Source organism: Orycteropus afer, unplaced genomic scaffold, assembly GCF_000298275.1.
Source record: "Orycteropus afer afer isolate SDZICR_OR568_19922 unplaced genomic scaffold, OryAfe1.0 scaffold00068, whole genome shotgun sequence".
NCBI classification, from domain to species: domain Eukaryota; kingdom Metazoa; phylum Chordata; class Mammalia; order Tubulidentata; family Orycteropodidae; genus Orycteropus; species Orycteropus afer.
This window is the reverse complement of record NW_006921655.1, coordinates 11404993-11419111: the sequence shown is the minus strand read 5'-3', so window position 1 is coordinate 11419111 and position 14119 is coordinate 11404993. Positions and strand designations below refer to the sequence as shown.

At 39.5% G+C, this 14119-nt stretch overlaps 1 protein-coding gene across 1 annotated transcript in view; it reads right to left on the bottom strand.

The window, feature by feature from the left end:
- RYR3 (ryanodine receptor 3) overlaps window positions 1-14119 on the bottom strand; it is a 585899-nt gene that overhangs the window by 351220 nt on the left and 220560 nt on the right. Inside the window, exons 19-20 of the mRNA XM_007940521.1 lie at window positions 12749-12941; window positions 330-546 (exon numbers count right to left, since the gene is read on the bottom strand). Coding sequence (XP_007938712.1) covers window positions 330-546; window positions 12749-12941 — 410 coding nt within the window. The remainder of the gene's footprint in view (window positions 1-329; window positions 547-12748; window positions 12942-14119) is intronic.

The window sequence follows — 14119 nt, the reverse complement described above, 5'->3', positions numbered from 1 at the left end:
CACCTTTCTGTCCCATCACCCCCAAAAATAGTAATACATTTGCTTCTTGGCCATGAATTCTCAAAGAATAATGATTGCAGTATTTCTGCCTACACTTCACAGAGCCTAGTAGTGACTGGCATGTGGCAGATGCTCAACATGTTCACTGGTTGAGAAATCCTCAAAGAACCCAATCTATTTGTACGGTGGAAAAATAAAGGATAGTTGTTGACATCATGTGACAACTCTATAGACCATACAATATAGAATGACTCAAAGACAACATAGAAAGAACTAAATCCTATTGTTTCATCTACATGGGTTGCCTCTGGCTGGTGATTTGAACCTACCTGACTGGTGTCTATGGGGCATGGGATGAAAGAGGCTTGGGAGAGGAACTGGGTGGTACCCAACAGATCTCTGATGTCTTCAGCATCACGTTTGTATTCTTTGACAGGTTCCAGTCTCATTCTCTCTTTTGGAAGTAAGGCTTCATAGCAAGGAGCATAGCCAGAGGGAGGCAGGAACTTAAATTCTCCATGACGTCCACCCATCAGGAAACGTACTCTGTGTCATTTGGAGAGACCAGGCAAGAAAGGTTAAAAAAAAATACCCCAGTCCAAAGGAGTGAAAATTAAAGATCAGTCCCCTTCAAACCTTTTGCTGGGAAAGGATTGAATTTGGATCCAGCACAGCAAACACCATACAGTATGCAAATAAGCTCTTGGAGAAATAACTGAGTGTCAACACCTGGTCCTCAGATGGCCCTAATATGTATCAGCTAAGACCTTCAACAATTTTTAAATAAATACAGCCAGATTTTTAAAATCAAGTATATGCTTACTTTGAAAAAAATGGCTTGGCTGTGAATGCTGACAGAGGAGGTTCCTGCTCATAATTCCAGAGTACAGAGCAGAGATACTCAAACTCACTGTCATAGAGTTGATTCCGACTCTTAGCAACCCCTCCTTGGGTTTCTGAGGTGTTATCTCTTCAGAAGTAGATTGCCCAGTCTTCCTTCTGAGGAGTGGCTGGTAGGTTTGAACCTCCAGCTTTCTGGTTAGCAGTCAAGTGCCTTAGGTACTATGCCACCAGATATTTGCTGCAAATATTATTATTGCAGTATAAAGAACAGTAACAGAAACAACAATAAGCTTATTCCACTGTACAGATCATACTGTTAAAATTATAGCATGAGTCCTCCAAGTCTTCTTCCTTGAGAAGGATTATCCTTGGAAGGAAGAGTGGGCAATCTACTTCCCTAGAGATATTGCCTTGGAAACCCAAAGAGGGGTTGCTATGGGTCAAAACCAACTTGACAGCAGTGAGTTTTTTTTTAATTAATGGTGATGTAACTGTCAGTGGGTGGGGAATGGGAAATCCTTGTATGTAGGCAAAAGAAAAAAAAATGATGAAAGGAAGCACCAGAGTATTAAATACAAATAAGTGGCATACATGCCAGGATGATATTATTTAATAGAAATGATACACTAGAGAAGCTGCAGTTCCCCAAAGGGACCATATGAGGGTGATGCTGAGAGCCAACATCTGCTGGCAACCACTCTAGGTTGCCAGTGCCTTTCTCCGGTACCAGTACCATCTCTCCTGCTGGCATCTGAGCCTGACAACCCGGACCACCTCAGCAGTACTGGCTAGGAACTCCCACAGAAGTGGGAAAGACACTTAGCGGCTCACAATAAGGACATGCACTGTTTATCAACACACGACAGTCTTTAAGTATTTTAATTCAGTATATTGGCTGAATGTCACCCTATATATATTTGATTCCAAAGCTCCCCTTGCAAGGATTCCTACTAGAGAGGGTGAAAGTAGAATACTTCAAAACAATACTTATATAGCCCTAGGTTTTTAACTAGAAATATAGATTTAACAAATCAACTGCAAACACATTTAATTGATGAGGAAATATGACCACAGTTTTAAGTAATTAAAATACAGTGAGACTGTCACAAAACAGAATGTGTATGGATTTCTTGTGGAAAAGAAAACTAATTTTCTCTGTAAACTTTCAATCAAATCAAAATTAAAAAAAAAAAAAAATACAGTGAGACATGTAGCCCTGAAGATTCAACAAATTTTCACACAGCAAAAATTTCAGTACATACACATAGGATCTGCATACGACATTCCCTATTTCACAAAGATTTAGTGAGCAGCCGCAGCTTACACTGTTCTCTGCACTGGGGATTCAGCAAGGAACCAGGGTTTTGAATTGGTTCTGCCCAGTTCAGTCATAGGCAACAAAGCAAAACGAGAATGGACCCCAATTTGTAAAACATGAGTGTACCAAAACGATAACCAGAATGGGAAAAATTACAGGTCTCCTTCTGATGAGACTCAGAAGAGGCAGAGTGAGCTCTTTCAAGGAGCCTGATATGGCAGATTGGATTACTGGCAGAACTGTGGAGAGTAGCACAGGTTCAAAGTAGCATGGTTATCTGCTGTCTTTGAGCTGGCACAACTCTTTCCCACTCTGTCAAGATATTTGGTTGCTATGCAACGCACATGCTGCCCTTGTTTTCTAAGAGGTATATTTAATTTCCAGCAGGTTGTTGAATAACCATTCTGGTTATTGTTCTGGTATACCCACATTTTACAACTTCAGACCTGTTCTAATTTCACTGCATCAGCCATGACTGAACTGGTTCAAGGACCTGCAGTGAACATGGTACACAGTGTCCTTGCTCTCACAGAGCAGGAATTCTACTATACAAAGGGGCTTATGAATAAATCAATTTATTACTGAGTAGGAGATGTGACAGGAGATGTGAAACAACTTGGGGAGGGTATTGCTCCTAGAGATAGAATCAAGAAAGATATCCTGTAGGAGGAAACATGTGAATTAAAACCTGAAGGATAAATGGAGCCAATGAGTCCTGGATGTGCAGGAGAGCATTCCAGGCAGAGAAACAACAAATACAAAGGCCCTGAGGTGGTGAAGAGCTTAAGTGGATCAGATAACAGAAAGGAGGGCAGTGTGGGTAAGAACATTAAGCCAGAGGGGCAGGAGATGAAGCAGGAGGGGACAGGTCAGGCTGGGCTGGTGAGCCATGGCAAGGAATTGGAATTTTATTCTAGGTGGGAAGTTTCTTAAAGGAAAACGAATGCAAGATTCTTCTAGCTGCTCTATATACATGGATCTGGGCACCACTGTGGAGGTGCCCAGTGAGAGCAGCCCGAATGAGAGATGAGGGTGAATTGGAGTAATGTGTTGATAGGGAAGATGAAAATCAGCAGCAAGATTCCAGTTTTGTTTTGGAATTAGCATTATTAGGAACTACTGATGGAATGTGTGAATGTGTGCATGTGTGTGTGCAGTCACACACACGTATGCGGCACAGAGAAAGGGTTATGATTTAGCAAAACTCTGACAGCAGGACACTTTCCATGAGGCATCACTTCTTTTAACTGGGATACTTTGGGACAGCAGCCCTCTAGGAGACATTCATTGTTAGCTATATAATCATGATTAAAAAAATATCCTAATTATGAAACTGGAAAATAAAAATCTCTCCAAGTAAGAGACATTAAGTTCCCCTCTTCTTAATAAGAATACTTTATCCAAACAGCATTTTATAAAATGTTGCTTTAAAATTAATTATAGAAACCATATGAAACCTCCCACTTTTCGATTTTAAACTGCTAAACAACAATGAATTAGGACCACAATGGTGCCTGGTGAATGTTCTGACATTAAGTGTTATATAACAGGGTACGATCTATGTGTAGTAAGAATATGAACAATGACATTAAACTAAAATTAAATCATTAGCCTGCAATGTTACTAATTTAGTGAATCTTCAGGAAATAATGACTAAGACTTGAAATTATTTGTTGAGAAGTTTCCAATTCAACTACAACATAACAGATTGTGTTACTGACATGCTGAAACTATAGGATAATATTGGATCCTTCTGAGCAAAGGATTAATTTAGGATGTTTTTTGCCTCTCCTTTCTCATTGATCATCCTTCCTGTGAGAAACTGAGCTGCCAGAAGCTTGTTGAGCGAGTATGTTTTGTGTTGCTCACTGGAGTATGGATTCCAAGAACAAGTAAATAATCTCTTACAGGGACTTGTCAATGAACTTAATAATTCACGAGCTCTCTGGCCAGTTGTTTAGTTTTAAAACTTCTCTTAAGTCTTCTCAACAGACAACAAATCAAGGGAAGTGGAGTTACATGGGGCACTTAAGGAAAATGATGCTTTCTGGTTTTATATTCAGGTATTAAAAAGAGATAATAATTTAGTTATAAATTGTAATCTTATTTAATGTCCACAAAACTTGTGAAATGAAAAATGAACATAGCCAGAAATCAGCTGTTTACTGCTTACTGAAGCACCATTTGTTTTCAAACTCTTACACTGTTCCTGGGTTCCTTTCAAAGCCCTGCCAGAAAAAGCCCCTGCTCCCCAATAAGCAAGTGAATGGGAGCTGGTGCCAGGCATCTCCACCACCTGAGACCTCTCCCCTCCTGACTCATGAAGAACCTGCCCAAAGAGTCTGGGGAAAAGAAGCCAATAAATCATCACCAATATCAGTGATTAACCTCACAGCTTTCTGTGGGAGATCCAGATTGATAAGGTCAAAGGAAATGACTAGGGATAAAATATATGTTTCAGGGGAATTATCAAGAAAATGAAATAAAATGTACCTGAAACCCATTTTAATTATGAGGCTATTAAAATGGGATCTTTTTGCCTTAAGTTTTGATAGAGGATGTAAAGGCAGGTAATTCAGAGGGTGCCATTTCTGCAAGATATACCAAAAAATTGTGAAATCAGTTCCATCTGCTTTAACCCACCACAAACCTCAAAACTGATAAAAATTCATTTGGAGAGAACTGTCAGGGAGAAAGCGAAAGGGATAGTTTTCCCCCACTAGCAGTCAAATGATGGTGACTTCAAGGAACTTCTCAGAAACTTGACAGTTGTGCCTGTAATGGGCGACAAGCTTGCCTGGGGGCGGGGGGTGCTGCTGCAGGGGAATGAACTGTACTTCTGCTGAGGGTAGGGTCATGGTTGTGCTCCCTGGAGGGCCGGATACAGACTACACAGGGTGGATCCAGCCCTCAGCCATCCCAAAAGGGATTCTAATGATTCAGTGGATATCCGAAACCCAGGGGCTGGCAAAGGTGGGGATGGAGAGGTGGGGGGCATCAAGCAGAGGAGGCTTTTGTCAAAAGAACTGCTTTGTAGAAGGTTCCCAGCATGAGGCTCTCCAAGAAAACCACCAAAAGCCCCCAGAAGTAAAACAAGGAACAATTGTGCAACTGCCATGTAAAGACCTGATGCTACAAGTGGAGGAGCTTGCTCCTCCCATCCCATAGCATTCCTCCCTCCTGAGCCAGGTCTACAGCAGCCTGAAACAGGAGCTGATTCACTGGGGAAGAGACAGACCAATGGGGAGAACCAGATGACTTCATACTGGAGGCACCACCTGGGGAGACTTAAACTTCAAACTGGACACTAATTTGAAGGAAGGTTGGGTAATCCTACTTCCGTAGTGATATTGCCTTGGAAACCCAAGGAGGGGTCGCTGTGAGTCAGGGCCGACTCGACGGCAAACAACAACAACAACAACATTGTTCAATAGATGAAAATTTTAAATCAGTCACAAGACTGTCTTTGTCCCTAACAAATGAAATAAAAGTTACAAGACCTGCCTAAGAAATTCCAGGATCAGAAGTCCAGAACATGGATTTGAAGGGGTAGGAGGAGGACACAATCGAGTCACACCTACTCTGTCTACTTCTTTCAATAAATCAGTTATCTAGCAATTAAAGTTTAAAAGATAAACACTAAATATGAAAATTCAGTTACAATGTTATTCTCTCTTCTCTAGATGTTTTCTTTTCTGCTCCATTGATTCCTCTAGTGTCACAAAAATGTTAAATTTCTAATAAAAAGTTAAGAATTGAGTTTATTAAAATTAGTTCTACTTTATGCACAAATTTTTCCCTACATTAATGGATTCAGAAAATCAATTTCATTAATCAATTTAACCTCTTCCATTAAAGCATCTGCATTATCTTCTGGGTTTCCTCCTATAACTCAACATTCCAGCTCTCAAAGAAAGCTTTTGTCTTCCCAGGGTGTATACAGTAAACAACTGTGTCCTTAGGTTCCTTCACCTCTGCAATGAGCAATAGCTTCAGTAATAGCCACCTGGGAATAGTGAAGCTTTGGGGTGTGCACAGGAATTTTTTGTATTTACTTGATTAATTTTATAAACACAGAGTAAATGATATTGAAAACCTCCTGCCAGCATTTTCAATTTCATCTTTTGAGACTGGTGCAATTTTGCTTGCTAACTTGTATAAGAGATGAGAATATCTATTGCAAATTCCCAGATCGGAAAGACTGACCCATGAATAACATAGAATAAAAATACATAGTAAAAATAAAAGCTTTATGGTAATTCAAAAAGGGTGACTAGCTTTCCTTTAAAATTAGGCTAAATATAATTATTCATAGCTTACTAGTAAACACAACGAGCTCTGGTGGCATAGTGCCTAAAGCATTTGACTGTTAACCAGAAGGCTGGCGGTTCAAACCCACCAGCCACTCCGCAGAAGGAAGACTAGGCAATCTACTTCCGTAAAGATTTACTGCCGCAGAAACCCAAAGCATGTCCCTACAGTTGATGGCAGTGAGGCTTTTTGTTTGTTTGTTTTTGGTACTAGTAAACATGTGAAGTTACTTTGATTTTAACTAGATGCCTCATTACTGTTATCTGGTGTCAAATCCCTCCCAGGGAGCTGGGATAGTGTTCCAAATAAGAAAAGGCTTGGTTAAGAGGAGAATGAATTAGCAAGCTTTTGTTGACCTCAGTTCAACTCCTAAGTCATGATTCATATTTGCATCTTTAGTCCACACCACTAAGAATGGAGAACAATCTGAGTTATGTATATTCCCACATTCCTATTTCTTCTTGGCTGGGGTTTGACGAAAGCCCAGGGCAATCCAGCCAGCACTCATCATGTTCTCTGCAGAAGTATATTCATCTCAGCAATAATTTCCACAGCAAGCTGGAAATAGCTAAGCTGTTACCTGAATTTTAGCCAAGTCTGGGCTACCAACGGAAAACAAATAGCAACCTAAAATACCAGCCACTTTGGATTTTGTTGTTTTTATAAATTAGGAAGGGCTGGTAAAAGAGTTATGTCAGATGATTACATAGATATATGGGGAATTCAACTATAGCTATAAAATATAGTCTATGATGACAAGCTCATCAATTTTCTGCAGAAAAAAAAAAGCACCCAAATCTCACTATGTACTGGGGCTTCTGCATAATGCCCTGTAACAGGAATATAGCACAAATGGGATGGCTTGAACAAACAGGAGTTTATTCTCTTCCATTTTGGAGGCTTTAAGTCTGAGTTCAAAGTGCCAGGCTCTAGGGGCTGGGGGAAAACCCGTCAACCTTGGCTTAAGCTCTGCCTCCTTCTCCCCGCCCACTGAAACTAGAGGCTTTTCTTCCCTCAGCTGCTGGTTGCTGAGACTGACAAGCCCAAAGTTGAGAAGTAAAAAGGCGCAGTGCCAATGTTACCAAACCACATAGCAGACCATTAATTCAAGTCCATAGTGGCTAAGTCACTTGCCTGCTAACCAGATGGCTGGCGGTTCAAATCTACCAGCCACTCCTCGGAAGGAAGGTTGGGCAATCCTACTTCCGTAGTGATACTGCCTCGGAAACCCAAGGAGGGGTCGCTATGAGTCGGGGTCGACTCGACGGCACATAACAACAACAACAACAACAAAAGTCCCAAGGTCAGCACAGCATGGCAGGCTGCTGAACAACAACAAAGTTACATGCAGGGTTCAAGCATGCCATAAGCTGGGGACCATTCCCAAAGCTGCTGTCTATATATGGGAAGCAGACCACATCCCTAAAGCAGCAGCTACTCAGCTGCTTGTGGTAGATCCCACTGTGGAGTTGATTATCAGTCTCATCATGGGGAGTAACTACCACCAGCTGCCCAGCCACTCAACCAGGCCCAGCCAAGTTGACATACAACTTTAACTACTACATATGGGGAGTTCAACTATAGCTATAAAATACAGTCTATGATGACAAGCTCATAAATTTTCTGCAAAACAAAAAGCAGTCAAATATCACTATGTACTAGGGCTCCTGCATAATGCCCTCCATGTGGTTCATGCCATGATACTATTTTGGGGGGTGAGAACACCCTTTAAGAAGAGCCTCCTGACACCTACGTAACTCAACCTTTTGCGTGGGCTCCAAGGTGCATTTGCCTCATACCAAATTCTGTTCTGTAATGAATAGGGTTGTTACATTGAGAGGCTACTGCACTAACAATACAGTCCATAAACAAACCACATGGAGAAGAACACTAAAGAGGCACATTCATAATAGTTAGAAAAGAGAGTACATACTGATTTGGGGATTTTGTTAGTCATTACTCATGCTGCCTTTGACTTCACTGTAGGTAAATCTTATTGAAAAATATTTGTGCTCTTCATGTGGCTTTGCTCTTTGAAGACTTCTGGCAGTAATATCCCAATCAGGTATTATTAACAATAATGTTTATAATTATAAAAATAACTATGAGGTCACATAGGAGTATGACCTTAGTAAAAACAATTAAATGGAAAAAAATGGATCTGTGAAAGAGAAATCTAATTTAGAAACCAACTCAATACACTGCCATCGAGTTGAATCTGATGTATAGTGACCCCCATGGGGTTTCCAAGGGTACAAATCTTTACGCAAGTGGATTGCCTCATTTTCCTCACATGGAGCAACTGGTGGGTTTGAACTGCTGACTTTCTGGTTAGGTGCCAAATGCCTTACCCACTGTGCCACCAGAACTCCTTAGAACTTACAAATAAATATGATAATTCCAAAAGCTTTCTATAATAGTACAAGAGTAGTATTGGTCTATAATGGAAATAATCTTGTACCTAAACTGTTAGAGATGCTATAAAATCCTGGAAGTATTCTAGTATTGAGTCAAACCAATCATTTCTATTTGATATTACTAAACACATTTATTTTCAATAGGATATTTTAATTCACTTGGGATTATTACCCGGAGCTCTGGTAGCATAGTGCCTAAGGCACTTGACTGCTAGCCAGAAGGCTGGTGGTTCAAGCCTACCAGTTGGTTTCTCTTTCTAGTTTTTTATGCAAGTGGACTGATATAGCACACAAAAAAGAAATGCAGAGTTCAAGCACCAAATCATGCTTTAACAGTTGATATAAAAATAAGTTTTGTTAAAATGGTAACTTTTGCTTGTAAGTGAAAATAAAACAGTGGTTCCTCTACAGCACAGAAACTGACCCTGACCAAAGAGATCAGAAAAATGTATTTACCACCTAAACATGCAACTGTGATTCCCACCTCTCTTCAGACCACATCATGTTCTAAGCACCAAAGACAGAAATGTACTAGAGCTGATATTTTCTGGACAGAAAGAAGGCTTGAGAGACATCAAGCCTCCTGCCACCGTTCTTTAGCATACCACCTCTTCAGTTGCTAAAAGCAAAAAACTTCTCACATCTAAGCTGTTGACTTTTCAAGTCAACACATCTGGACCCTTCAGTTTCTTCTCTCAGCAGTTGTGATTTATAAATGCATTAAATATCTCATTTTTCATATCATGCAACTTTTCTTGATCTGCTGACCTAGACACAAGAAGCTTAGAAACACTTTCTATGTGAAGATAGCTTTCAGTCACCTACTTTTTCACCTGTTAACTATGGTTCTTTGCCAAGACATTTTTTAAAAAACCCTTCCAAAAACACATTCACATGCATAAATATCATCTTTCTCTGAGCAAGAGTGGATGGAGGAGTCTGTGACTAACAATCATCATGCAACATCCGAAAGCAGATGCACCATCTAAGCACAGAAAATGCAGAGCAGTCCATTAGCTAGAAGGCTGGAGAAGAATTTTCTTCAGAGATGTGAATTCCAGCTAAGCTTTTTTCTCAGATGAGACATTTGGGAAGTAAGTGCACTCTCTCTGATCAGAACTAAATCCCAGCGAGGACATGACCGAAACAAATGAAGAAGGGAAGCGCACCCTGAGGCTGGGTGCCCGAGGTAATTATCACAGGCAGATGCAGTCCTGGGACCTGACTGCTCAGAGGGAACTTATTTCTTCAGAGGAGGTACTAAGTTAAACTGTGGATGATGCAAATGCGTTTATGTTCTATTCAGATTTCTACTCATTCTCTTCATTCCTACATGCACAAAGTGGTTTATACTGGTTTTCCCCAACTGCCAGAGTCTTTGATCCATGGGTCTTTCGTTGTGCTTATAGTGGCCCCATCTTTCAAAAATATGCTCCATGTCTTCTACATGTTCTTTATGAATATCAGTGAGAAACAATCTATTAGGTTACACTTAACAAGGAAGAATTAGGATGAAATATCCCCAGCACTGGGAAACACAGTTAAAGAACTCTCCTTCTTTACAGTCCCTGGGACCTTGATATAAGATCCTCTGGCTTAGATCCTTGACTCATACATATTCAACCCTATTAACATTTTGCTGTAGTTGCTGTCTGTTTCAAGAAACCTGTCTTAAATTCCAAAGGATTAATATAATTAACAAAGGATAATTCTTCATTCCATTAGCTTTATAATGAAAAAGAACCCAATTTTATCCCTTTTTGGAAAATAAAGGAACAAGTCTTGATTTCTCAAGTCACAAGATATGCTGAGGCCTAATGGTTTCATTCTAAGGATTCTGTCACTTGGATGCTTGGACATGTGAGACGGTTTCTTTGTGGCCTCAGTTCTAAGCTCCTGCTCTCTATAATAATTTTGCCACTAGCAACTCTCCTTTCCAATGGTTGACAAAGAGACTAGCATAGATCTGTCTTGACTACAGCCTGCTGCTCACTTGATTGTGACCCTTTTAAGGCAGGGATGGAAAATAAGTAAGTTCTGAAAGGAAAGGTAATCATGGAATCCTGTCTTACAGTTGTTAAAATGCATTATATGGATAAAATAAATAGAATGACACTGAAATGGTACAAGTAAAGAGGGGCAGAGCAAAGAACACAATAGTTAGCAATGGTTTACAGAAAAACAGCATGCATAGTACAAACCAACTTAATACAAAATGTTTAAATGTAAAGATAAAAAGGTAATATGGTTCTCTCTTCATAGTATGATTAAGGGTTCCTGGTATTTTCTTTGACTTGCATTATTTTTGTAAAAGAAGAAAATAACTAATAGGAAAAGAAAAAGTAAAATGGTAAATCACAAACTAGTTGAAAATACTTGATACTAACACAACAACATTTAACAGTCCACTTATTTTATATTATATAGTAGAGTATAGAATATATATTGAGCTCTGGTGGCATAGTGGATAAGGCATTTGGCTGCTAACCACAAGTCTCGTGGTCTAAACCCACCGGCTGCTCTGTGGGAGGAAGATGATGCAACCTACTTCTATAACTACTTACAGCCTTGGAAACCCCAGGGGGTCTCTATGAGTTGAAATTGACTCAATGGCAGTGGGTTTGGATGGCAGTGGGTTTGGTTTTGGTATATATCTATATATCTATCTATGTATCTATACATATATATCAAGTCAAAAAATAAAAGGCTGAGAACACAAAATTGACAAAAATATTAGGTTATATAATCCATAAGAATAAACATACAAAAATATTTACCACACTGAAGATCCAAAAATAGAAAGTTAAAACTGTAAGATATAATTTTCTCAAATTGTCAAAGATAAAACAAAACTAATAATAGTAAAGGTTAATGAAGACTCAATTTCTAGGAATTCTCATATGTTATTTTAAATGCTAATACATGCCCAAATCCTTTATTTGAAATCTTTGGAGATATGTTTCAGAATTCAGCATTCTTCAGATTTTAAAAAAGAAATTAGGTACATGTCCCATTTATTAAGCTGAACTTCCAGCTCAAATGCATTGCTATTTTTTTAGTTAAATATATAAATACTTAGGAGCTCTGGTGGTGTAGTGCCTAAGGCATTAGAATTCTAACTGGAAAATAAATATTCACAATAAGTGGAATAAATAAAAGACTGAAATAAGCTTCATGTCTGTTCGTGTCAGTTTTTGGCACAAAATGGGCCCAGGCCAGATTTTGCTACCAAATGAGTTATATAAAAAAATTAAGGTTTATAGAGTTTTTTTTTATTTTGGAATTTTTGATAGGGAACTCTAAATTATTTATATAATTTTTCTGAAAGTCAATTTGGCCACATAATTATACATTTAGACTTTAAAAAGTTCATATTCTTTGATTTACTTCTAGGAAGAACTAATGAGAAATGTACAAAAAGAGGTATGCTCAAGGATGTTCATAATAAACGCTATTTGTAACAATAAAAATAGAATCTGCATTAAAATCTAACAGCAAAGTAATGGCTATATTATGAAACAGCCAAAATAAAGGAATATGATATGGCCATAAAAAGTCATTCTAAGGAGGATAATTAGTGATAAGAATGTACTACTTTTCTATTATTAAAATGACTTTATACATAGGTCTTATCTTATTCATTTTAATATTTATCTGAATATGTTATGCAATCTCTGGAAAGATATATGTGTTCAACAAGTCTTTACTGAATGAACGACTCACTGCCACCCTTCACCAAGACTTTCCCAGGGGAGTCTGACTTGTGCTCCTGAAGCCCTGAAGGGAATTACCCCACTCTTCAGCTCATAGGGGCAGTGGTGTGGCAGCTACTCGCCATGAAATCACAGCCATAACTTACTTGACACCTGCTGAAAAGCTCACCACAGGGAAGAAGAGCCCATCTGTGTTGAAGTTCTCAAACATCCCCTGTACCGGCTGCCCATTGATGCGGAAAGAGATGCTGGGCACCCCAAGGTCAAGGCAACAGCTCACAACATCGTCGGACCTCAGGAGATGCTGATTGATGGAGGCCACAGCTCTGGGGATCCGGCCTGGAGGGCAAATAGAATCAAGAAGAAATGTGGGACAATGGAAGGAGTCACCATGCTGGAAGGACATGTTGAGGGATGACACTCAGTGATGGTGGAGGACCACTCACAGGCCACCAGTGGGAGGATGGGATGGGCACATGGAAGGTCCAGATATGGCACTGCATATGAATACAACCTTGCTTTCCTTGTGTGAGATGAGCAATGAGAAATTCTACAAATGGGAACAAAAAGACTTCTACCCACTCATTACGTGCTCAGGTTCTAGCCGGGTGTCCTGAAGTGACAAACTGCCTTTGTACCTTGGAGCCCACCCAAAAGGTAGAGTTACATAGATATCAGAAGCCTCTTCTTAAATGATGTTCTCACCCCCCAAAATTGTATCATGGCATGAATCACATAGAAGGTATTATATACAGATGCCCTAATACATAGTGAGATTTGGTGTTTTTTGTTATGCAGAAAATTGATAAGCTTGTCATCATAGGAGACTATATTTTACAGCTATAGTGAACTTCCTACGTATCTATGTAATCATGTGACATAATTATTTTACCAGCCCTTTCTAATTTATAACAGTAATATCCAAAGATGGCTGGTATTTGAGGTTGTTATTCGTTTTCTATTGGTATCTACCACACTTTGGCATAGATCATGTGTATATGCATGTGTGTACTCATGGGTACCTAAAGACCTTGCTCTCTTCTATTTCCTCTATTTCCAACACAGAAGCCATTTAAGTGAAGAACAGGAAGGTCATCTAGTCATTAAAGTGTGTGTGTGTGTGTGTGGAAATATATACATACACACACACATACACGTCATTGTTTCAGATAGGAGGGAAGCATATTGTCAGCTATAGTCTGTATTGGTGATTTTTCTGGGGGTCATTTATCTTTCTGATGATTTTTCATTTCCTGACCTTAGTGAGAAAATCACCTATCTGCTTTTGTATCACATACCATTCCATTCTGGAAATTCTAAAAGTCAATTATTATAATCACTCCACCTGTCCCCCTGTGAGATTTATAGTTCTAAATTTGGAAGAGAACAATTAAAGGATGCTGTTGTTGTTGTTATTTGCCGTCGAGTCGGCCCCGACTCATAGCGACCCCTCCTTGGGTTTCCGAGACAGTATCACTACAGAAGTAGGATTGCCCAACCTTCCTTCTGAGGAGTGG